Genomic DNA, 24,258 nt, shown 5'->3' with positions numbered 1-24,258 from the left:
TTAATGAGATAACAGCCTGATAAATTAACAGCAGAGAAGTCTAATGCCTAATCCTCAATTCACCAAACCCCTTCCCCACCATCCTTCATGCTATGGCAGAGCAACACAATGGGACCCATGAGCTTGTGCTCTGGGATCTACTCAGCAATTTCCTTGCCACCCTTTTAGTCTTTGCCAGCATGCCTTTCCCCTATCTTCACTTTATCATTCTTTGGCAACTAGTTGCAGAACTCCCCCTCCCCCCCCCTTGGAGGAAGTGGAGGTGTTGTACTCTTCCTGAGGCAATACTCCTAAACAACTAAATAGCAGAAGTAACTGAGTCAGGGCACCAGAATGTGGTGAGAGACCTCAGAACTCCAGAGGAAGACAACACAGTTAAAAATCTTTAGTACAAGCAGATAAACCAACAGGTAAGACACTAAAGCAGGAAGAGAATTAATCTTAATTAATTCAAATACTTCTGAATAACTATTGCAAGATGAAGGAAAATGAATCAGCACCTGATTAGGCACAAGACCCTGTGGTTTCCCAGGAGAGCATGGAAACACAGCAGGATGGTCCTAAGTGGTTCATTAGAGAAATTAGAATTGTGAAAGCAGAAATAATTGGCAGAACAGAAAAACCATGGTAGCATGTCTTTTCAGAGATGTGAGAGAATGGCCAATTGGGAAGAAAGCAGAAAGCAATAATGTAAAAGAATACATAATTGCTAAACAAGCAAAATACTTGAAGACAGGATGTGCAGAGAAAACTTAAAGGATCATAAATCTCTCAGAAGAACATGAGAAGTCAGTAAACCTGAATATGACAATATAAGAAACAGTACAAGAAAACTGCCCAGAACTTCTGAACATAGAAAACAAAGTGCCAATCAGAATAATCTACAGAACTCCGAAGTGTCTGTGTTCGGGGGTGGGGCTGGGGGTCGGACCTTTATATGGCAAATTCTAGGACACGTGTTCCAATGACAAATAATAAATTCTCCAAGCGACCTGAAGAAAGATCCTCAAATATAAAGGAAAGGAAATGAAAATACTGCAAGACTATCCTGCATCCACCAGAAACTGCAGAAGGAAATGGAATAATGGAAGAAAATATAAACCTAACTCAATTTTAAATATGATTGGATTAAACAATAAAATGAAAGTGACAGATGTGGTTTTTTTTTAAAAATTTGATACTTTCAAGAAATACACTTATAAATGCAAAGACACATACAGAATAAAAATAAGAAGATAGAACAAAATTTACTATGTCCCCCATAAATCCAGAAGTAAAAACAGAAGTTGCTATGATCCTATTGGAGAAAGCAAAAAAAAAAAAAATTTTGGTTCAAAACAAACTACATTATGCTGAAAAGAGCTATAGACAGCAAACCATATCAGTATTAAATTTATATGTTCCAAATGCCTTAGCATCTGTACCCATCAAGGAAAAAAATAAGTGAATTACAAAAAGACATAGACAGCTAATGCAAGAAAGATAAACATAAGGGAAAATATAGAATTGAACAAGTTGCTGGATGAAATAGAACTTAAAAGATTTATGGTCCCTTTCTAACAGGGAAATCCCAGATAATGGTTTAAAGAACAGATCATAAAAATAATGATGATGTGAAAAGTGATAACAGTGAAGCAACATAGCAAAATTTCTGTGATGTATCTAAAGCTGGCCTCAGGAGAGGAATTATATCCCAAAAAACATTAACAGAATTGGTTAGGAGAGGATTAGTGAGCTGACTATGCATTTTTAAAAATTAGAAACCAACGAATACAAAATTAAGCACAAAAGAGGAGATAGTGAAATAAAAGGAGAAATAGATAACTTTAATTCCAATTTGTTTCTCCTAATTTTTTATGCAAGATATATAAACATTTGGTAGTGGGATGTTTGTGTGTGTGTTTTCTTTAATAGATAAGTGGTCAAAAGGTACAAAAGAATAATTCTCAAAAGAATCAAAAATTATTAATACCATATCAAAGAATGGTCCTAACCATTGAATGAACAGTAACAAGGGAAACTCAAATCAAAATAAGCCTGTGGTTTCACCTTACACCCTGCAAATTGGCAAAGATAACAAAGATGATAATGGGAAGATAAGCTCACTGGTGTGCTGTTGATGGAGCTGTGAATCAGTGCAACCATTTTGGAAAGCAGTTTGGAATTCAGCAAATAAAGTAGCTAAAATATCTGGACCCTTTGGCAGAGATTTCAGTACTAGGGATATACCTAAGAAAGTATAAGAAGAAAACCTACTCTCTTTTCCCTTCTCCCTCTGACTTCTCCACCCCCTTCCCTCCTCCCTGCCATTCACATTCACCAAAATTTTAACAGCACCTTTTGTAGTAGGAATGAACTGGAAACCAAATAACTGTCCATCAGTTGGGAAATGGCAAAACAAATTGTCTTACATGGATGTAATGAATATTACTGTGCTGTAAGAGATGAGAAATATGATTGACAAAAGGAAACATTGAAAGATTTACAGCATCTGTTACAGAATTAAGTAAACAGCTAAGAAAAAAATTTGTATAATGACTGCAGCAGTGTAAATGGAAAGGACATCAACTACAAAACAATCTAACATGATTGTTACAAAATTAAAAGCAAGCTTGGCCCCAAAGAAGAGATATGAGAAGACTCCTATTTCACTCCTTTGCAGAAGTGGGAAGTATAAGGGTGTCCAGCTTTTATACATTTTTAATATGTTTATTGGTTTTGCTGGGTTTTGGTCTTTTTTTAAATTATCTGGAGTAAGGTGGAGAGACAATGGAGAAATTTTGCTGATTTAAAAACAAAAGATCTATAAAAGTTTATAAATTATGGTTCATTATATTCTTTACTACCATTTGATTTAATGGGTAGTAGTGAATAAGCTGTTTTATTTCTGTGTCCCAGTTTGATGATGAGTCAGGTAGTTAGAACACTACCTTCAGTGTAGTAACACTGAGTATTTGGAGATGTTGAGGGATGTATAACTGAATGGTGTTCTATTTCATTCAATAATCAGATGTTTCAGTTCATTAGTTTTGTAAGGACATAATTATATACATGTTTGTGTTCTCTTCAAATCTATTGAATTTTTCATATTAACTAAAGTTTGTAATTTGTAAAGGGAAATTTGTACAAATTAACAATATTAAAGTCTTTATTACTTACTTAGGCATGCCTTCCACCCATTTTGAAAAAAAAACAATCTTTTTTATTTTGTAACATAGTGTCAATAAATTTCAGTTCAGAAATAAGTAAAGTCTGTGTCTTTCTAAACAAATCCACAATTAATTTTTTTTTTCTTAGATTTCTGTTATTTTTCTTTGTAGCAATAGTGCCATCGTGGTCATGGATATATTTGTAGAGAAGGTAATGAACCAGTTCCAAGAAATTGGTAGTTTTTTAACCTATATTTGTTTGCACAAGTTGGTAGCTCTTTGAGGGAGAAACTAAGAGTATATGCATGTTACAAAAATACATACATTTTGAGTAAAGTATTTCTCCCTTTCCCTTTTCTAATACTGTCTCCCAGCAACAGGACAAGACATCATCTAACCTGCATGAGGCAGCATCAGATTGTGTGTGCTCAGCCCTCTATGCCATTGAGAATGTAGAGACCAGTTTACCTTTGGCCCTACAACTCTTTCAAGGGGTCTTGACTTTGGAAGCAGCCTATCATATGGCTGTGGCCCGTGAAGACTTAGACAAGTGAGTTGATTGCATATGAGAAGATGGATGGAAAGTTGGTTTTACTCATACCTCTGGGTTTGTTTTATTATCCACATTTGACTCTTAGTCTATGCATTATCTATTTGAATTGTGCATATATGGACCACTGAAGACACTGTAGTGTGCCTCATTGAATCCTAAGCCTTCTAGGGCCAAGTTTCCTTATCTGTAAAATGAGAAGATTGGACTAGATAACCTTTAAGGTCCCTTATAGCTCTAGAACAGAGCTCTTTAGTTGGAAGGAAGGGCTCTGAGACGAAACTCCAGAGGACTGGGATTCATCAACCCCGGCAATACTAAGTCTTTGGAAGCTATGAAGATGGTCCATAAAATTAGAAAATAAACATGATGGTGAAATGAGACCTAGCCAGAAGAGAGGGAGAAAATACATGCTGAGAATATTATTTGTGAGAATTTTTTAAAGTCTGTGATTTTGACTGCTGTCACAAGTTGATAGTGTGGTCTGTGTGTAAAATATATGCAGAGGTGACTGGTTGAGGATATGGTATAGTAGAACATGTAGTTAATAGTTTGACTTCAGTCTGAGGGGTCTCATTTCTATTTCCTTTACATTGTTGAAGCCTGTTTCTCTTTGGTGGTGAAATATTTTTGTTCAACATCAACATAAGGAAATCTGTAACCTCAAAGTTTTTGAGTAGAAAACTTTCATTTTCAATATTTTTGTGAATTGCGTATATAAGTATCCATGTTCTGCTTTGTGACTTCGTACTTATATCCTTTTCTCCTACAGGGTTCTGAATTATTGCAGAGTTTTCACAGAACTATGTGAAACATTTCTTGAAAAAATTGTTTGTACTCCAGGCCAGGGGCTGGGTGATCTGCGAACACTGGAACTGCTCCTCATCTGTGCTGGCCATCCCCAGTATGAGGTAGGAGAATCTCAGAGCTATCAACTTTTGAGCAGCTGGCAAAGTCATCCTTTCCAAACTTCGTAGCTCCTCTAGCTGACTTTTATTAAAGTTGTGCTCAATTGCATTTATGTGTTAAAGACATTCCTTTGGTACCTCTGCCATGGTGTTCACTCAGCTTCAGAATGAGAACTGAAACAGTTCTCTAAGATACCTAAGGATACTATAGGTGTCTCCTGTGGTTGAATATTCCAGTCACCCCTTGACTGGAACTGTTTTCTTCAAGCTTAAAAGCAACTCTTTAATTGCTAAATCTCTATACAGAAAACTTCAGAATTAATATGTGCAGCCTTAATCTCTCTTCTGAATCCCAGTTCTGCTTCAGTCTAGTTGCTTAGATATCTACTAGACATCTCTACCTGCATATACTGTAGACTTCACAAACTCAGTCTGTTTGAAACAGATATTGTTATGTTTTCCCTATTGCCCCATATAGACTTCCTTATTTCTGTTGAAGGCATCACTATCATTTTACTTACCTAGGTTTTCAACCATAGAGTCATCCTTGATGTTTCCCTCTTCCTTATCCTCTGTATCCAATTATTTGCCAAATCTTATTGATTCTACCTCTACAATATCCTTCTAATATCTATACCCTTCTCCAGTCACATGGGTGCTATTCTCTTTCAAGCCACATCACCTCTTGTTTGGATTGTTATAATAGCCTCCAAATTAATATGGTGTCCTTGCTACTAAAGACTAAAACTGCACTAAGACTTTTGGGACATCCAGTATAAAATCCTAAAGGCAAAAAGGAGCCACTGAAGGTTTTGGGGGCAGAGAAGTAATATGTCACACTATGTTTTGGGAATATTACTATGATAAATTTATGGAAAGAGGAGACTGTCTGAAGCAGGGGGGCTATTACAACAGTGCAAGCAAGCAGGAGCATGACAGTTGAAATAGGATGGTAGTTGTGCAACTGGAGAGAAGGGTACGGGTATTAGAAAGATGTTGTAGAGGTAGAAACATTAAGGATAACTCTAGGGTTGAAGACATGAGTGAATGGAAGGTTAGTGAAGTTTTCAACAGAATACAATAGTTTAGGGGAGGAATAGGGAAAACAGAAGGTCTGTTTCAGATGTATGTCCAGGTAGGGATATCTAGTGGATACCTAGACTAAAGCAGGAGTGAAGTAGGATGCCCTGTATAAACTCCTCAGACTTGTCATTTAAAGCCTTTACAATTTAGTTTTTTCCTTCGTTTCTTAACTTATTTTATGTTACTCTTATTGTACTTTCACTTCCTAAGTAGAACTAGCTTGCCATCTCTTTCCCAAATTTGACATTATATTTCCTGTCTTCCTGCCTAGACCATAGTCTCTCCTGAACTCCACCTCTTTGAATCCCTGACTTCTTTAAAGCTCAGCTCCAGTGCCACTTCCTCAGGGAAGCTTTCCCTACTTGCTAGTGATTCCTCCCTCTGCAAATTATCTTGTACTTACTTATCTTTATACGTGTATCCCCTTCCTGTTTTGTTTTTACTCCTGTATGATCAGTGCTGAACACAGGGCCTTTTGTACGATAGGCCCTTAATAAATGTTTGTTGAATTGAATCTGATAAAGGAAATGATGTTAGGGAGCTCCTATGTAGAGTCTGTAGGTTTTTCCCATTCCATGATATTTTGCCTAACTTTAGAATCCCAGATCTTCTTAGAAAGCCATCTTCAGTGCTTTGTGAATAAACTACTACAATGACTTGTTTTGTTTTAACATGTGCATTCACTCTCTATATAGTGAGGATCCCAACTGGAATTTTAGGCCCAAAGTGACCTTATCTGCTGCTTTTGAGGGTGGGTGATAGATATTGCTGGAGAGTGGCTTACTTTCTAAAAAATGTATTGATAGCTTTCATTTTTTATATTTCTCATATTTTCCAATGTATTCCTGCCCTTGTATCTCCCAGAGAATAAAAAAGATTAAAAAAAAAAACCCAAATAAATTTTAGCAAGTTAATCTACACTTTGAAAAAGCCTGACATTACATTCAGTGTTCCACACTCATAGTTACACACCTCTGCACAGAAGGAAAGTGTCCTCTAATATCTCTTCTTTGGGGCTAAGCTTGGCTGTTATAATTTTACAGCATTCAGTTCCAAGTGTTTCGTTATTGTTCTTTCCATTTACGGTATTGTAGTGTTAAATTTTTTTTTCTTGGTTTTGCATCAGTTCATGTAAACCTTCCTGTGTATTCATCTTGAAATCCCAGAAGTTGTTTAATCATTACCCAATTGATGGACATCAACTTTATTAACAGTTATTTGCTACTGTAGAAAGTACTGATATGTTAGTAATGAAATCTCTAAGTCGAAAGGTGTGGACATTCTAGTCACATTTTTTTATATGATCCAATTTGCTGGGTGTGAGGTGAAACCTCAGAGTTGTTTTGATTCACATTTCTCTTATTAGTGAATTAGAGGATTCTTTCATATAGATGGTAGCTTTGAATTCTTCTTTTGAGAATTGTTTATTCTTATCCTTTGACCACTTGTCTGTTGAGAATGACTCTTGTTCTTTTTGTTCTTATATATTATGTTATATAAGTGTTATATGAATCGAGTGGATTCTTTTCTTCTGTCACTTATTTCTCTCACAACTCCTCCTTTCTCTGTGCATTCCTAATAAAATGGAGCTTTCCCACGTGAGATTTTGGAGTGTAATTGCCTTTAATAAGTTTTGTATTTATTTTAAATCTAAATGAAATTTAAAGTGGACTTATGTCATATATTGCTACTTAGAAGCCAATCACATCTTATTCTCCAAATCCCCAAGAAATGCCATGGCATCTCTCATTCTACTTATTTTCTCAAATCTACAGTATCCTAGTAACCTGCTTTCTCATTCTCTTTTTATTCAATAGGTGGTGGAGATATCGTTTAACTTTTGGTACCGACTAGGGGAGCATTTGTACAAAACAGATGATGCCGTTATTCTTAGCATTTTCAAAGCTTATATCCAGCGTTTGCTCCATGCCTTGGCTAGACACTGTCAACTGGAACCAGACCATGTAAGGCTTACCTCCTTCTATTTCCAACTCCCATTCTCTTATTTCTTTTCTTTTATGAAGTTGTGAGAGGGGCCTAGAGGGTGGAGAGCAAAGGTGATGTTATTCCTAGATGTCCTGTTACTCTACTCTTAATAAAGAGCCTGAAGAAGGTATAATAAAGGCTACTTAGCCTAGAAAAAAAGTTACTGGGCATACAAATGGATTCTAAGAATTGTTTCTTGGGGATTTTTTCAAAAACTGATACGCCAACCTCTTTGGTTGCTTGCTCTTATTTCCCTCTTGGAAATTTTTTTTCCCCTGAGACTCCTCACAATTTTCTGAAGTTAATTGTGGTTCTGCAGGGACATCTGGCTCTCATTGTAGGATCTTCAGTGCCTTGAGTATGTTATGTTTCTTTTCCTGAGTCTTAGTGGTCAGAATGGTAAATGCATGCTGTTTAAGAAATGGCTGAATCAAATCTGAGCAAATTGGACTTGAAATCTAACATTGAAACTACCTGTTCTGTTCCTTTACTTGCCCATACCTTACTTAAATTTTTTAAATGGCAGCTGAAAACCGTAGGATTTTAAAGCCAAGATAGGAACCCTAGAGTTCATCTTGTCTAATGCTTTCAGGTCAAAAACTATACAGTAAATAACTTCTTTCTAAGTTACCTAGCCAGTTAGTGTAAACTGTAACCTAGTATCCAGATCTGATTCTCAGTCTGGTTTTCCTTCTGCAACTCTATTCTCCTTTACTTAAAAGTAACTTGAGCTACCCTTTGTTCTGCCAAAGTTGTTACTCTAGATACCTCGTGAGGGCAGCATATATTAGGGCAAAAAAGGAATTATAGGTAGGAGATTATTGATTTTTCCTGTTGTTGGTTTTTTTTTGTTTGTTTTTTTGTTTTGCTTTTTTTTTTTCCCCTTGGTAACAGTTGCCTCTATGAAGGAAGAGTAAGTAGGGTTGGAAGACCTTGATCCAAGAAAGTAGGGTTTTGAGAAGGAATTTGAAAGGCTGGAGGTAGGTGACTTCAGAAACCGTAATAAAAGACAGTGTCTTACCTCTTTCAAGAGTCAGCTTAGTATAGTGGAAAGGGAGCCGGAATAGGAGTGGGCAAGTCCTAGTTTTGTCATTAACTAGTTAAGGGACAATTAAGTCACTTCATTTCTTTGGCCTGTTTTGTAAACTATTTGCAATGTTAGGGAAAGAAGTTATTCTTTTATTCTTTCTATGATACAAATATGGGATTGGATACATAAACCACGATGAGATAAAGCAGAGAAAGAAAATTATAGGTCAGTATCCCTAGTGAACATTGGCATAATTATAAATAAAATGTTAGTAAATAAGCTACAGCATCACATTAGAAAAGTTACACCAGATCCAACATAAAGAATATAAATATTATTAATCATGTTAATAATATAACTAATAAAAAATCATGTTTATTTCAATAGTGAAAAGACTTTTGACAAAATCCAACACCTGTTCTTGCTTTAAAAAAAATTAGAAAGCATAGGAATAACTAGACCTTTCCTTAATATTGTAAATATATCTGGCTAAAACCAAGAGCAAACATACATAATGGAGAAAGTTTAGGGAATAAACAGACAAAATTACTGCTTTTTAAGATGATACAGTGATTTGCTTAGAAAACACTAAAGAATCAACCAAAAATTAATTGAAATAGTAAATTTTGCAGAGTTGCTGGATATAAAACAAACACATAAATCACCAGAATTCCTGTATATTACTAGCAAAACCCAGTGGGATAAGCTAGAAGGAATGCTTCCATTCAAAATAGCTATAGAAGTTTTAAGATGTTTAGGAGTTTACTTACCAAAATACATCTAGGAACTATATGAATCCAGCTACAAAACACTCTCGGCAGAAATAATTGAAGAAATATCCAATTGCTCATGGATAGGCCAAGCCAATATAAGAAAAGTGACATTACTGCCTAAAATAATTATTCAGTATCATGCCAGTCAGACTACTAACGAATTATTTCTTAGAGTGAGAAAAATTTATATGAAGGAACAAAAGGTCAATAATCTTAAGGGTAATAATGGAGGAAAAAGTGGCAATGAAGGAGCTCTCAATAGCAGATTTCAAAGTGTACTACAGAGCAGTAATTATTAAAAAAATTTGGTATTGGGTAAACAATAGATTGATCAGTGAAATAGATTAGGTACACAATATACAGAAACAAGCAAATACAGGAATATGGTATTCCGTTAAACCCAAAGATACCAGTCACTGGGATATGGTCTCGTTGTTTAGGAGGAAAGCTGCTAAGAAAACTGTAAAACAGTTTAGCAGAATTTAGCAGACCAATATCTCACACTGTATTCCAAGATAATAGAGACATGGCTTAAGACATAAAAGGTGACATAATAAGCAGATTAGAAGAGCAAGGGAAAGATTACTTTAAAGATACATGGATAGGGGAGGATCACAGAAAATAAATAAGACAATTTTAGATTTTATAAAATTGAAAAGTTTTTGCACAAACAAAACCAAATTAAATTTAGCAGAGAAAAATAAATTTATGCAGCAATTTTCCTCAACAAAGATTTCATTTCAAAGGTGTGTGGGTATGAGTGTAACTGATTAAAACTGATAAATTTTTTTTTTTGTAACGGATTAAAATTTTTAAGAACAAGAACCATTCTCCATTTGATAAAATGTCAAAGAATACAAACAGGTAGTTTTCAAAGGAAGAACTGCAGGCTATCAATAACCATATTAAAAATGCTCTAAATCGGTAATAATTAGAGAAATACAAATTAAAACAGTGTATCCATCAGATTGGCAAAGATGACAGAAGAGGAAAATGACAAATGTTGGAGGAGAGCTTGGAAAAAAGGCACTTTATGAATTGGTATGGCCATTCTGGAAAACAATTTGGAAACATGCCCCAAAATAAACTAAACTATGGGTATACATCAACCTAATTATGCTACTACTGGGCCTATACCCTAAAGAGATTAAAGAAAAAAGATCCATTTGTAAAAATGTTTATAACAGCTCTTTCTGTAGTAGCCCCAAACTGGAAAGTAAGGAGGTGCCCACCTATTAGGGAATGGCTAAACAAATTGTGGTATATGAAATGAAATAGAATGTTATTGTGCCATAAGATATGATGAAATAGAGAGTATCAGTGGAAACTTAGAAGACTACTGTGAACTGATGTAGAATGAAGTGAGTAGAACTAGGAGAGCAATTTACACAATGACTTTACATAGAAATACAATTTTGAAATTTTTAAGTATTCTGATTAATGATAAACTATTAGTACAGAGGACTGAAGATGAATCAAACTACCCACTGCCTGCCAGAAAAACAATAGATTTAAAATCCAAATTGAAACGTGTGTTTGTACTTGGCTAATGTGAGAATTTGTTTTGCGGGACAATGTATATTTATTGTGTGGGGGCTTAAGAAATTATTTTAGAAGGGAGGGATGGTAGGAGGAAAAGGTAATAAACGATTTGAAGAAATAAAATGTATAGGTTGGAACAACTGACCCCCCTTAAGGTCTCTTTCAGCTCTAAAACTTGTGTCAGGTTATGAAGACTGATTGTTTTACAATTTGGGGTGTATCTTCAGGTTTCAAAGAACTTGTTAGTCTTACATCCTTGTCCTCTGTGTCTTGGAGGTCCTTTCCCCAAGGTTATCTCTTTCCCTATCCCTGATTCTTCATTCTCTTATCTGAAAGTTATAAACTGAAATTAGTATAGTATAGAGCTAATAGCTGTTAAGTTAGGAGGATGGGTTGTTGTGACTCTTGTTTGCCTAAAAATCTTGAAAGAACACCGACATTGGTGAGTATCTTTATATTCCAAGCTTTTACGTTATTTATAGCTTTGCTTTGATTCTTGATTTCAGAGAAATAAGAGGAAACCTCAAATTCTTCCTCTTTTGAACTTTTAGGAGGGAGTCCCTGAAGAGACTGATGATTTTGGGGAGTTTCGAATGAGGGTGTCTGACTTGGTGAAGGACTTGATCTTCCTGGTTGGATCTATGGAATGCTTCTCTCAGGTGAGTCCATTTGGATGATTTTGTTAACCTTACTGAGCTTTGGATTATGTTTGGTTGTGTCTTATGCATTTGCCTGGTCTCAATTCTTTTATCTTCAGTATTTCTTATAAACCACTTGGGGGGCTGGGTGATTTAATTTAATATTAAAGTGGAGCAGTTTCATTTGCCCAGCTGGAAAAGATATTCCTTAACTAAAAGCCAAACGTCATCTCTGATTACTGAAAGCCCTTGGAACCTCCAGGAGACTTGGCATCTAACAAATAAAAGGGGCTTACTTTCCTAATTATTTGTCTCCTTTCACTGTACCTTTGAAATTTAACTTGTGTTTTCTTCTTTTCACACTCTTCACTACTATTGATATTAGATAGTTAGCAAGTGGTCATATTGTATCCTAGACATGGTTCTTCTGAACTGGAAGATGAGTAGTAGTATTACAAGTCTCTGACAGTTGACATTTTTGCTTATGAGAAATGAATGATATACTTTTGCTCAGAGTTGTCACCTGTAACACTTATTATAAAGAATAAAGTCTTTGGATTATTGAATCAGGCTGGAATATAATTAGTTGCATAGAATTTTGCTCCAAAATTTCTTTGCATAAATATTCTAGTTTTTCTTTCTTACTGTGATAGACTATTACACTTCTTTGAGCTCAGTTTTTAATGGTTTTAATAAACACTTAGGAATCCTCTAATGCTAAATTCAGTAAAATATACCCCTTTTTAAAAAAATCACTTTCATTGAAATACATTAAATTGCTTCCAATGTACCTTTTTTTTTCTTTTTTTTTTTGGCTAGGCAGTGGGGTTAAGTGACTTGCCCAGGATCACACAGCTCGTGAGTGTTTTATGTCTGAAGTCACATTTGAACTCAGGTCTTCCTGAGTCTAGAGCCAGTGCTCTATCCACTGCGCCACCTAGTTGCCCCAATGTACTCTTAAAGAGCAATATGGTATTAAAAAATTGAAATGAGAGTTGTGAATCCTGGATTTCATTCCCTCTTCTGTTATGTTCATGATCCTGGGAAGTATTTGTTAGGCTTAAGTTTTTCCAGCTCTAGATCCTAATTCAGCATTTATCTAGTATCTCCTATGTACCAGACATTGCCCAGAGCTGGAAATAGGAATACCTTAAGGAGTCCTAGTTGAATCTAATCTGTAAAATGGGAGGGTTGGACTATCTTATCTCTTAGAGTCCCCTACAGCTCTTTAACTCCATGATACTGCTTGGATATGGTCCTTTGGTAAGTGCTTTATATAGCGTTACAGGTAGATATGATCCCTCGCCTCCAAGAATTTACATTCTAAGACAATACTGATATAGATAAACTTAACAGAATAGGATATTGAGCAAGTACATAAATAGATTTTGAGCATTTACTTTGTATGCATTTTATGTGAGTGCTTTTTATTAACCCCACCTTATGCCGTCTTGGTTTTGTCAGAATTACTTGCTGAAGAAGATGCTAATATGAGATACTGATTTTCCCATGGTATTAGAAATGTTATATTAAATAATGATTATTAATCAAATGTCTGGCGAATGATTAGATGTTATTCATCAAGTTCTGAAAAGGAGCCGTGAATAGGGTGCAGCCAGATGGCAAAGTGGATTGAGTGATGGATCTGAAGTCAGGAACTCTCATCGTCCCGAGTTCAGATCTGGTCTCATGTTTCCTAGCTGTGTGACTCCTAGTCAAGTCACTTAACCCTGTTTGCCTCAGTCCCTCATCTATAAAATGAGATGGAGAAGGAAGTGGCAAACCGCTCTAGTATCTTTGCCAAGAAAACCCCAAATGGAAAACAACAACAACAGAAAGCTATGTATAAGGGCCTGTGTTTCTACAGATATCTGTACTCTTATTATGCACCACAGTCCTTGGAAGAGATGACTAAATAGGAATAGAAGACCCCTTTGACATACTTTTCTTTCAAGTATTTCAAGACACCCATACTTTACCTTATTTATCATAACAATGTCACCATAGAGACTTAGTGGATAGGGGTATATTCATGTGTTTTATATCATATCCCAGAGTAGTAGTTTAAACATCCTAGTGAGTGAAGATGAGAAATTAAGAATAATGTTCTTATTATTAGAAGAACATTCTGATACCCACCCCCCCAAAATAGATCTGTTTGGATTCATGAACAAGAGAATTACATATATTAGGCATATTTTCATTGAGTTAATATTTTGAAAAAAGCTTTTATTTCTTTAAATGGATCTCTAATTCATCTCTCCTCTCCTTTAGTTATATTCTACTCTGAAAGAAGGCAACCCACCCTGGGAAGTGACAGAAGCGGTTCTCTTTATCATGGCCTCTATAGCCAAGAGTGTTGATCCGTGAGTATCTTTAAGCCTTTTGCAGGAACCTCTGAATGTAGGAGAAGGATAGAAATCTCATGATTTTCCTTTTACATCTGTATGTCTTCAGAAAACTCCAAAATGTCTGCATGTGTACAGCAACTCGCCATTTTCTTCTCTGCCTCTCTACCTTATATATCAGTGACTTCATCCTGAGTATCCATTCCCCCAGTAAAATTGAGCCTAATAGGCCATTCTCACCTTGCTTAGTTAAATAAAGATTATTTCCCTGCTTGTTTACTATAAATGTTGCTTTGCTTCCAAGGGTAAAATAGTAGAAAGAGAAACTATTGATTGTGTGGTAAATTGTTGAGTCTTACCTAAAAAATAGATCTAATGAGAAAGTCATAACGCTTGGTTATTGTCCTAACTCACTCACTGACTTGCTTTTATTAGTCATCCTTTCAGATTCTTAGCAATCCATCTATAAAATGAGTATAAATACCCTGTTCACTGACTCTCTGTGGTGACATTGTTAGGATGGATGAAATATAGTGTGCATGTCTTGAACTACTTTACTTGAAAGAATAATATGTCAAAGCTGCCTTATATTGAGATCAGCTATCTCTATTTGATCATCTCTTCCTAGGACTGTAGTGCATAGTGAAAGAGTACAGATATCTGTAGAAACATGGGCCCTAGGTCAGCTAGGTGGCACAGTGGATAGGGTACCGGCCTTGGAGTTAGGAGGACCTGAGTTCACATCCAGCATCAGACATATAACACTCATTAACTCTGTGACCCTGGGCAAGTCACTTAACCCCAATTGCCTCACCTAAAAGAAAAAAAGAAAGAAAAAAGAAAAGAAACATGAGCCCTTATTCATGACTACTTTTCAGAATTTGATTAATAACACCTGCAGTTTGCTGTCCATGTGGCATAATTACATATCACTTATAAAACTGGACATAAAAGTGAATGTTGTCATTTAGGAGGACTTTAAGTAGTAGGAACTTTTTTTGGTTGGTTTTTTTTTTTTTTTTTTTTTTTGGTTTTTGGGGTGGCGGTTCAAAAAGACTGACTTACGTATTTTGATCCATTTTGAAGTCTCTGTTGATAATTTTGTAGGTGAGATTTTAGTAGGATCAGTAGAGGTCATTGTTGCTGTACTTTCTCTTACTACCTGCTAAATGTTGATTTTTTGGGGGCGGGGAATAGGTGGGCGGAGCATCAAGAACTATAAGGTACTGTGGCATAGTAGGAGAAGTGCTGAATTATAGAGTTAATAGACCTGGTTTCAAATTGCTGGCTTTGGCACGTACTCATTGTTTGACTATGGGCAAGTGATTTAACTTCTTAGAGCCTCACATGGTTCATCTGTAAAATGAGGAAAACAGTACTTGTATGGCCTAATCCATAGGGTTCTTTTGGAGAAAGTGCTTTGTAAACTTCAGAGCACCATATAAATGTGAGTAGTTATGATACTAAGCTTTGTTCCCTAGGAGAGCTAGGAAGGAGAGCATTGAAAATATGGGTTTTGAATTAAATTTTTCTTACAGCTGCATCCTGATCACCTTTTGCTTCCAACTCTTACCTCTTTTTCTGCATAAAAGAATGAATTCTACAGTATTATCAGCAGGAAATGAACCTGTTCTAATTAACAGAATTGAAAAATGATAGTTTTGTGATTAAATAAACTTACTCTTTTTCAAAATTGTATTTTATTTTTTCCCAATTACATGTAAAGACAATTTTTAACATCCATTAAAAAAAAATTTTGAGTTCCAAATTTTCTCTCTTCTTCTCCCCCCCCCTTTTGTTTTCCCTCTGCCTAAGACGGTGAGCAATTTGATATGTTATATATGTACAGTCAAAAACATTTCTATATTAGTCAGATTAAATAAACTTTCTAAAAGTTTCTTTTACTTTTGGGTCTAATGTCTTCTTGTCCTCATCTTCTTGATCCAGAGAACTTTGTAATAATCAGCATACTTGAAGAGCTGGAATCATGAACTTGGCAGCAGACTGCATGGGGTACCATTATCAGAGCATTTCCATTGAATCTCCTTTCTCTTTTCTTTCCTCTTATCTGAGTCAGGAAGCAAAGGGGGACTTCTCAACCTTCTTAGCACTTAAAATTCACAGTACCAAATAGTAGGAACTCTCCCAGAGAATCTCTACTAACGAAATATTTCTGAGATAAGTTTAAAAGGGTCTTTTATCACGGATAAAACCTACATCTTCGATTTGAAGGGCCTCAATTTAGTTTTTGTGGTGGTGACTTTTTCAGTTGCTCTATTAAGAGCAAATGGAGTGAACAAGAAGAATGCTGCTCCAAGAGCAAAAACATTTTTCATTTCAGTTCTTTCTTTAGGAAGATTTAGGAAACCCTAATGTCCAGTGACAAATACTTTAGTCTAGTTGTCTCTCGATTTTGAGCAGCTCATTAGAGTTAATGGATGTTATTACTTCCTGTTGTTTGACCAGGATACCACCTCTCAACGCACTAACGGTGAACATTTCCCTTTTGTTCTCAGGGAAAATAACCCAACACTTGTGGAGGTCCTAGAAGGAGTTGTCCGTCTCCCAGAGACAGTACACACAGCTGTCCGATACACCAGCATTGAGCTAGTGGGAGAGATGAGTGAAGTGGTTGATCGAAATCCCCAATTCCTTGGTGAGTCTGAGGTCATGGGAGGCTTTCTGCTGTGTTTCTGCCTTTTGATTTTTTAAGGTGGCAGGTTCTTAGAAGGGAAAAATTGTGGTTGCCAGTGAAGTAAGTACAGTCAGTCTTCTAACCAGTTAAATGTTTACAGACTTGAAAGAGAAGATCTTTCCTGATTCTGCTCCTAAAACTACTTGAATACAAGAATTGATATTATTTTATGTTAGTGTAGAAACTGTGTTAAAATAGGCCTAGTTCAATAGCAGCTCATTTATTAAAACTAAGGAGGAGACTTATCAGTGCTAAAGAAATCCCCCATTTAAAGTATTATGTCAGGCTCTAAATAAACAAGAGTTTATTCAGAAAAAACTGATGAGTTTTGTGAGTTCTGCATTTGTTTCTCATATATTTAGACCTGATTGGGTTTTAAAGTTAAATCCAAACAATATAGAATTTTAGACTTGAAAGTGGCTTTAGAGATCATCTGGTCCCGTCCGTGTTTCATTTAAGGAAATTGAGGCCCAGAGATTTTAAGTGATTTGTCCAGGGTCATTCAGATCTTTTGCTAGTTAGTAGCAGAGCTGGGGCTAAGAACCCCAGGTTTTCAGATTCCTTTTATGTTCATAACATCAGCTCTACCCCCCTTTTTTTAATCGAATGAATATTAAACTAGAAAATGGAGTTGTTTCATCATCTCTAAGGTAATAGAGACTTTCTGTTACCTCAGTTTCTTTCTATTCTTTTAGAATTTGTTTTGGGCTTACTGAAAGTATTTATTGATGCAGTCATTAATAACCAGATATAGTGGTCCAAGCGTCTTTTGTGGACATGATCATAGAATTTGACTTTGACCCATGTGACTTTGAATATATGTTTTTCACATTTGTTTGGGATATAGAATTTCGAACTTGTGAAATCAACTGAAAACTGTTTAATTTTACAGAACCTGAAACATTGAACTTCAGTACACCGTATGTTAGATGGTAATACTAATGACAAAGTAAGATATCACAGCTCAGAGCTATTAGACATCCTAAATATCCAAACAGAAGGAGGAGGGAAGCAAAGTTCTGAGGGCCCAGTGTGTGGAGTCAAGGGACCCAGCTATACTAGCAATTACTGTGATTCAGGTGGAGTTTGGAGGCTATGGTGGAAGGGAGAGCCATAAAGTGTGGAGAAGGGAATTGTAAACTTTATAGAGATTTGGTATGCCAAGAATTCCCCAGGAGGAATAGAAAAGTATCTTCAGATTAGAAGGGACAAATAGTCTTGCTCTTGAAGAGCTTTTAGTTAGTTGACCCAAAACTTGAAACAAGGTAGAGAATAAAGATACAGAGAGGTATCAGGGCAAATGGAGAGAACATTGGCCCTGGAGTCAGAAGACTTGGGTTTGAGTTCTGACTCTATTTTTTTTTTTTTAACTAGGCAGTGGGGTTAAGTGACTTGCCCAGGGTCACACAACTAGTGTTATGTGTCTGAGGCTGGATTTGAACTCAGGTCCTCCTGAATCCAGGGCCAGTGCTGTATCCACTGCGCCACCTAGCTGCCCTGAGTTCTGGCTCTTTTGCTATATGACTATCGGCAAGTCACTTAGCCTTCCTTATTCCTCAGTGTCATCATCTATAAAATGGGAGTACTGACGCTACCTGTTTCATAGGATTGTTGAATGGAGGGTTTTTTAAACCTGAAAAAACTAAAAATGTGAGCAGCTGTTGTTATATAATCAGGTTCTATACTGTGTGGTAGAGACTGTAAATGTAGGAATTTAGAGAAAGCAAAGCTTGTTGAAGTATAGGATTCATCAGAAAACTTTCTAGGGAATCAGTAGGTTTTTAACTGCTTTGTAAAAAATGGGTAGACAGACATTGACTTGCCAGTGAAACCCGAAAAGGGCATTCTGGGCCAAGGACCATTGGCTTGAGGCATGGATGTGGGACAGAACATAGACTTAGGGGCTGGGCTGAGGAGACGACTCTGACTGTAGTAGAGATCATCCTCTTGGGGTAGAATAGTAGATGTTTTTGAATAGGTAAAGTTAGAAACAGTGGAATTTTCTTAAGTGTGGTCTGAGGAGTTTGGGTTTAATTGGAATTTGAAGGGAATTCCAGGTTATCCAGCAGAGTAGCGACATGATTTAATATGAAATTTTGGAAATATTCAAAATATAGAACATTGTGGTAGGGAGAGACCGGAGATTCTCATAGTCATCTAAGCCTATCGTGATTAAGGTCTGGGCTAGGTTGGTGGCAGTTGGAGTGCAAGAGACATTGGATCTGAGCTATCAGAACACTGTAGAACTTGACTTGGCACTCAAGCAGATTACAGGTCTGGTTGCCATCATAACTTTTCCTCATGAATTTGTCAGCCCAGGCTCAGGGGCTTTGTCTGTTAAATATACCTGGCTTTGTAAAGATGGGAAGGGGAAAATGAGATTTTTACAGAAATTCATTTTATCCGTTCTGCAAAGATACCCATACTGATCTCCCTCCCAGTAAGAAGTAAAGGGTGGTGTGGGCTTTTACAGCTTCAAGTATGGGATCATGGAAGGAGCACTACGTTGGGGGTCTTGAGATCTGGGGTCAGAACTGACCTCTGATCCTTGCACCTTTGTGGCTTTGGATGACTTGCCCTCCCTGTGTTTTAATTTTTTTTCTATAAAGTGACAGAATTAGATTAGATAACTTAAAGGTTCTTTAAGCGTTTGGTTGCTGTTGTTAGTCCTTTGCTTCTTTCCCTTCATGCTAGATGCTATGCAGGGTACTTCTCTAGGCACTATGACAAAGATGTGTTCTTTACCCTTTTAGAGTTACCATAGTGCGAACCTGTTTGGCTGTTTTTGTTTCTTCCGTGTAACTCAGTAGCCTGAAAAATGTGATTATGTGGTCTGTTATATTTATATGCTTCTTAGACAATTGCAATCTTATTATTTGAGATATTACTCAGTATAATAGTAACAATACTCAGTATAATAGTAACAGTAATTCATATTTGTACAGGGCTTTAAGGTTTACAAAGAGTTTTCCGAACAATACAACCCTGTGGAGTGGATAGTACAGTATATTACTATCTTCATTTTGCAGGTGAAAAGACTAAGACCTAAAGACGTTGTCAGAATTATAATCTCAGAGGCTGGAACAAGTAGTTATAAGTTTACTGCAAACATTCTCGTGAAGTCTGTGTCTTTTCTTAGTATTCAAGTTTCTGTCTTCTGTTATCAGACCCTGTGTTGGGTTACTTGATGAAAGTCCTGTGTGAAAAACCTCTGGCCTCTGCTGCTGCCAAAGCCATTCACAACATTTGCTCTGTCTGCCGAGACCACATGGCTCAGCACTTTAATGGACTACTGGAAATTGCCCGCTCCCTTGATTCCTTCATGCTGTCTCCAGAAGCTGCTGTAGGCTTGCTGAAAGGTATTTATCAATGCATTATTAGTAATGGAGTTTTTTTCTGAGCCATCCCTCTGGGATGGATCTCGTAACTCTTACACCACTCCTAGTATTGTAGTTGTAATGGTGGTAAAGATGGCGTATTAGCTCAAAGTGGTATATGCTATGCCTGCACATAATGTGCTTTTTGTTGCATCTATTTGTTCAGTCTTTTGTTGAATGGTTACTGTGAACCCAACGCTGATTTAAGCTATTTCAGTATAGGTAGGAGGGGAAAGGGAGTTAATGTAACACTATGAAGACAGTAACTATTCAGTTGGATTGGGAACAATAGTGAATCCACGTGGAAGAATATCGGCAATTCATAATGACATTAAAAAGGATACAGAATTGGGAAGTATATAGTAAATTGTGAGCATATCCTTCACAGTGGTCCTGTTTGTGCTTTCCTCTGAATCGCCTTCTATTTTAATGCATTTTTGAAGATGTTACAAAAGCCTTCTTTTGATTGGGGGGAGCCATTACTATTACTGCCTCCTCCCAGTCCTAATCTCCTGATGCCTCCACTCCCATTAAAAATAAAGAGAAAGAATGAGGGCAAAAAACACCCTCAAAACAAATAAGCACAGTCAAGCAGAATGAAGCCACACAGTATCCATGGCCAGAAATATATGTCTCTGTACTTTGTGTCCTTCACCTCTCTGACAGGAGGCAGTTAGGCACGCCTCATCATTGGTCCTCCGGAGATGTAGTTGGTCATTGCATTGCTTAGATCTCTCAAGTCTTCAAAGTTGTTTTTTTGTTACAATGTTGCCGCCCTTGTATCAGTTCTGGTTCTACTCACCTCGCTCTGCAACAGTTCTTACAACCCAGGATTCTCTGGCATTGTCTCTTGAATCATTTCTTGTGCCTCAATAATATTCAATTTTATTAATATACCATAATTTGTTCAGCCATTTCCCATTTGTCTAAGAAGCGATCTAAGGCAGCCCCTTAGATTTTAAGTTTTCTCCCTTTTTTAGTGCCCCTTTCAAGATGAAGTTAATTTTTCTTGTGATTATCTCCTCCCTGAATTATCCTTCCTCTTAGCTCAGCACCATCCCTATTTTTTCCTTGGTGAATCTGATGGATTTCTACACTAAAATTTTTTGTGTTTATGCATTTAACTTTCCATTGTCCCTTTCAGATAACAGTGAAGTTCCTTTGATGCCCATTACCCCTAACCCTTCCTCTACCTTTTTATGCTCTTCATGCATCCCCTTCTTTCTCCTTTCTACACTAGTGTATTCCTCTTTTTGCCCTCCTTTCTTCTCTTTCTCCTCTTCAAACCCATAGAACAAAACCAATCCACCAGGACCTCTTATTTTTCTTATTTAGTTCCCTCAGAACACTTGTTTCTTCTATTAGATTATTAACACTAAATCATCATTAGCTCCTTTCAATTGTTCAATTAAATTTTGCTTTCTAGGTTTCTCTTCACTCTTGTGTTTGTATTTCAGAGTTCCTTCTCAGCTCTGGTCTTTTCATCAGAAATGCTTGGCAATCTTCTTTTCCATTAAAGGTTCATTTCCCCCCTCCATTACATTATTATATTCAGCTTCTTAGGGTAAGTTTTTCTGGGTTGTAAGCCTGTCTCTTGCCTTTTTAGAATATTGTATTCAGAGTTCTTCTGATAAACTGCCAGCCACAGCTTATGTGATCTTGACTATAGTTATTTGGTACTTCAACCATTTGTTTCTGGATGCTTGCAAAATTCTTTTTTTCTTAGTGGAAGTTTTGGGTTTTGACCATGACATTTCTTATAAGGACTTTCCTTATTTGTGTTTCTTTCAGGCAGTGATTGGTAGAGTCTGTCTATCTTTACTTTCTGGTTTTGAGAGCTCTAGGTTGTTTTGGTATATGATTTCTTGAAATATAATGTCCAGACTTTTTAAAAAAAAAAAAAGGTGTTCAAGGAGTTTAATGATTCTTCCAATTTGTCTCTTTGATCTGTTTTCTGTGTCAATTTTTTTATATCAGATACCTTGCATTTTCCTCCATTTTTTTCAGTGTTTTGATTTTGTTCAGATTTTTCTTGCTTGTCTTGTAGAGTCATTAATTGCCGTTTGTTCCACTCTTGTTTTCAGAGATTCCATTTCTTGGGTCATGATTGCCATTCTTTCTTTAAAGCTTTTTTTCCCTCCGATTCCAGAGCTTTTATTTAACTTTTTACTCGTTTTATTTTTTTTTTCTAGGTATTTATTTACTAGAAAACCCATTTTTCCTTTTGAATAGGTACTTGCTGTACTTAATTCTTTTTTCGTAACTTTAGATTTCCAATAATTTTTGATACTGGTTGGTATTTGACTTACTCCTCTCTCCAGCTTTAGTTCTAGAACTGGGTGACTTTGTGACAGGACCAGGGCCAGGTTTCTGCCTCTCTGTTGCATGGTGGATATGGTGGTCAGCCCTGTTGGTCTCCCCCAGGGTCATCTGGATTTTTGCATGGACCACCTCCTGTATTAACACAACATCCCCCTCATTCCCCAAGAGCACTAGATCTTCTGGGCCCTTTCATGACAGAGTATTCAGGAGCTCAGAGGCCCTGGATCTGAGCTATTCCAGTCTTTGGTTCCGTTGATGCTTGCTTTGCGGGGACAAGACCCCTTTCTTATTGCCTGAAGGCTTCTGGATGACGTTTTGTGCACTTCTCGGGTTAGAAGAAGTCCTTGGGAGTTTCTCATTGAATGTCCTCATCATTTTTCAGGCTCGTGAGAACTCCATGGTTTTGCTGGATTAGGTATGTGAAAGCTGGGTGGTCTGCCTCCCCTTCTGTCAGCCATCTTCCCTCTAAATTTCACTAGTTCTCCTCTTGCTTCTGGTTGCTGAGTTGCCAACCACCCAGCTTGGGAGGGTTCAGAGCCCTACTCCCCAAGTTTTCCTCATACAGTGTTAGATTGTCAGGTATGTGGAAAGATAGTGTGTCTTGCTTCTTCATGAAATACACCTGTCTGAGCTTGCTTGAAAACTCAGCCAGCAAGTGTGTGTGAACAATGCTCTGAAGGGCTGCAAGGACTAGATTGGTTCTGATTGAAGTAGGATACCATTCAGTTACTTTCTGATCAAGCCAGGTCAAAGTATAGCATGCTTCAATACAGGCCACTGTTGACGACTATTAGAAGATTCCACAGATAATAGGGTTATTCCAGATGCCCTTGGTGTTGTCATAGAAATAATCAGCCATGACATTGGCATCATGAAGTAGGGAAACATCTTTCATAATCTGAGGTAGATTCTGTGCAGCTTAAATGAATCTTAACAGAAGAGTAGGGCATGAGTGGGAAGAGTGCTCTTACCCAAAAGGTCACAGAGCCACATATGTTCTTTCTGTTTAATGATGCCCTGCTGCAGATCTGCCACACCAGGGCAGCTGGGGATCTGTGGACCACCAGAACAAGATTGTGGGGAGCATTCCTCCTTTTTCTTTTCTTTTTAAACTCTCTTTTCTAGAATAGATAAACCTTTGTTCACCCCACTCCTTATACAGGAATGCTCCTTCCCCTTTCTTTTAGTCTTTTTGCCTTTTAAAATCTTCCCTGTCCTTCAAGGCCTAGCAAAAAGGTACTAAATCCTCCCCTTTTAAAAACTCAAAGGGGAGCAGTTAGGTGGCACAGTGGATAGAGCACCGGCCCTGGATTTAGGAGGACCTGAGCTCAAATTTGTCTCAGATACATAACACTTACTAGCTGTGTGACCCTGGGCAAGTCACTTAACCCCATTGCCTAGCCAAAAAACAAACAAACAAAAAAACAAAAAACAAAAAAACAAAAAAACCCCTCAAAGGCATTATCTTTAATGAAGCCTTTGTCTTTTCCTTTCCATAGTCAGAAATGATCTTTCCTTCTTGCAGTTTCTCTAAGCACTTGTACTATTCTTATGCTCTGAGGTGTGATTTTTGTATTAGAATTATATACGTACTGTATGGTATTACACAGAAGGGCAGCATGTCATCTCAAAGTGAAGGGGGCCTGAGTTCAAGTCCCACCTCTCAGACATACTGGCTGTGTGACTGTGGACTCTGGACATTTAACCTCTCAGTGTTTCCAGCAGCTCTTTCAGGATATAAATTGCTGAGAAAGTGCCAGCTTTTGTTGGTAGAGGAGATTTCTTCCCTGGGAGTTCACGGTGCCAGTCCTGTAGTGTTCCATATATTCATCAGTTATCCCCTCTACCAGGTTGTTA

At 37.0% G+C, this 24,258-nt stretch overlaps 1 protein-coding gene across 1 annotated transcript in view; it reads left to right on the top strand.

Annotated features, from left to right (window-relative positions):
* The window catches only part of TNPO3 (transportin 3), a 118,473-nt gene that overhangs the window by 69,325 nt on the left and 24,890 nt on the right, over window positions 1-24,258 (top strand). Inside the window, exons 6-12 of the mRNA XM_027840142.1 lie at window positions 3,524-3,699; window positions 4,472-4,610; window positions 7,508-7,654; window positions 11,573-11,680; window positions 13,934-14,025; window positions 16,524-16,663; window positions 19,870-20,061. Coding sequence (XP_027695943.1) covers window positions 3,524-3,699; window positions 4,472-4,610; window positions 7,508-7,654; window positions 11,573-11,680; window positions 13,934-14,025; window positions 16,524-16,663; window positions 19,870-20,061 — 994 coding nt within the window. The remainder of the gene's footprint in view (window positions 1-3,523; window positions 3,700-4,471; window positions 4,611-7,507; window positions 7,655-11,572; window positions 11,681-13,933; window positions 14,026-16,523; window positions 16,664-19,869; window positions 20,062-24,258) is intronic.

The sequence above is a fragment of the Vombatus ursinus genome, unplaced genomic scaffold (genome assembly GCF_900497805.2).
Source record: "Vombatus ursinus unplaced genomic scaffold, bare-nosed wombat genome assembly UNPS02014839.1, whole genome shotgun sequence".
Taxonomy (NCBI): Eukaryota; Metazoa; Chordata; class Mammalia; order Diprotodontia; family Vombatidae; genus Vombatus; species Vombatus ursinus.
The sequence above is the reverse complement of the archived record's forward strand: the minus strand, read 5'-3'. Positions and strand labels throughout refer to the sequence as shown.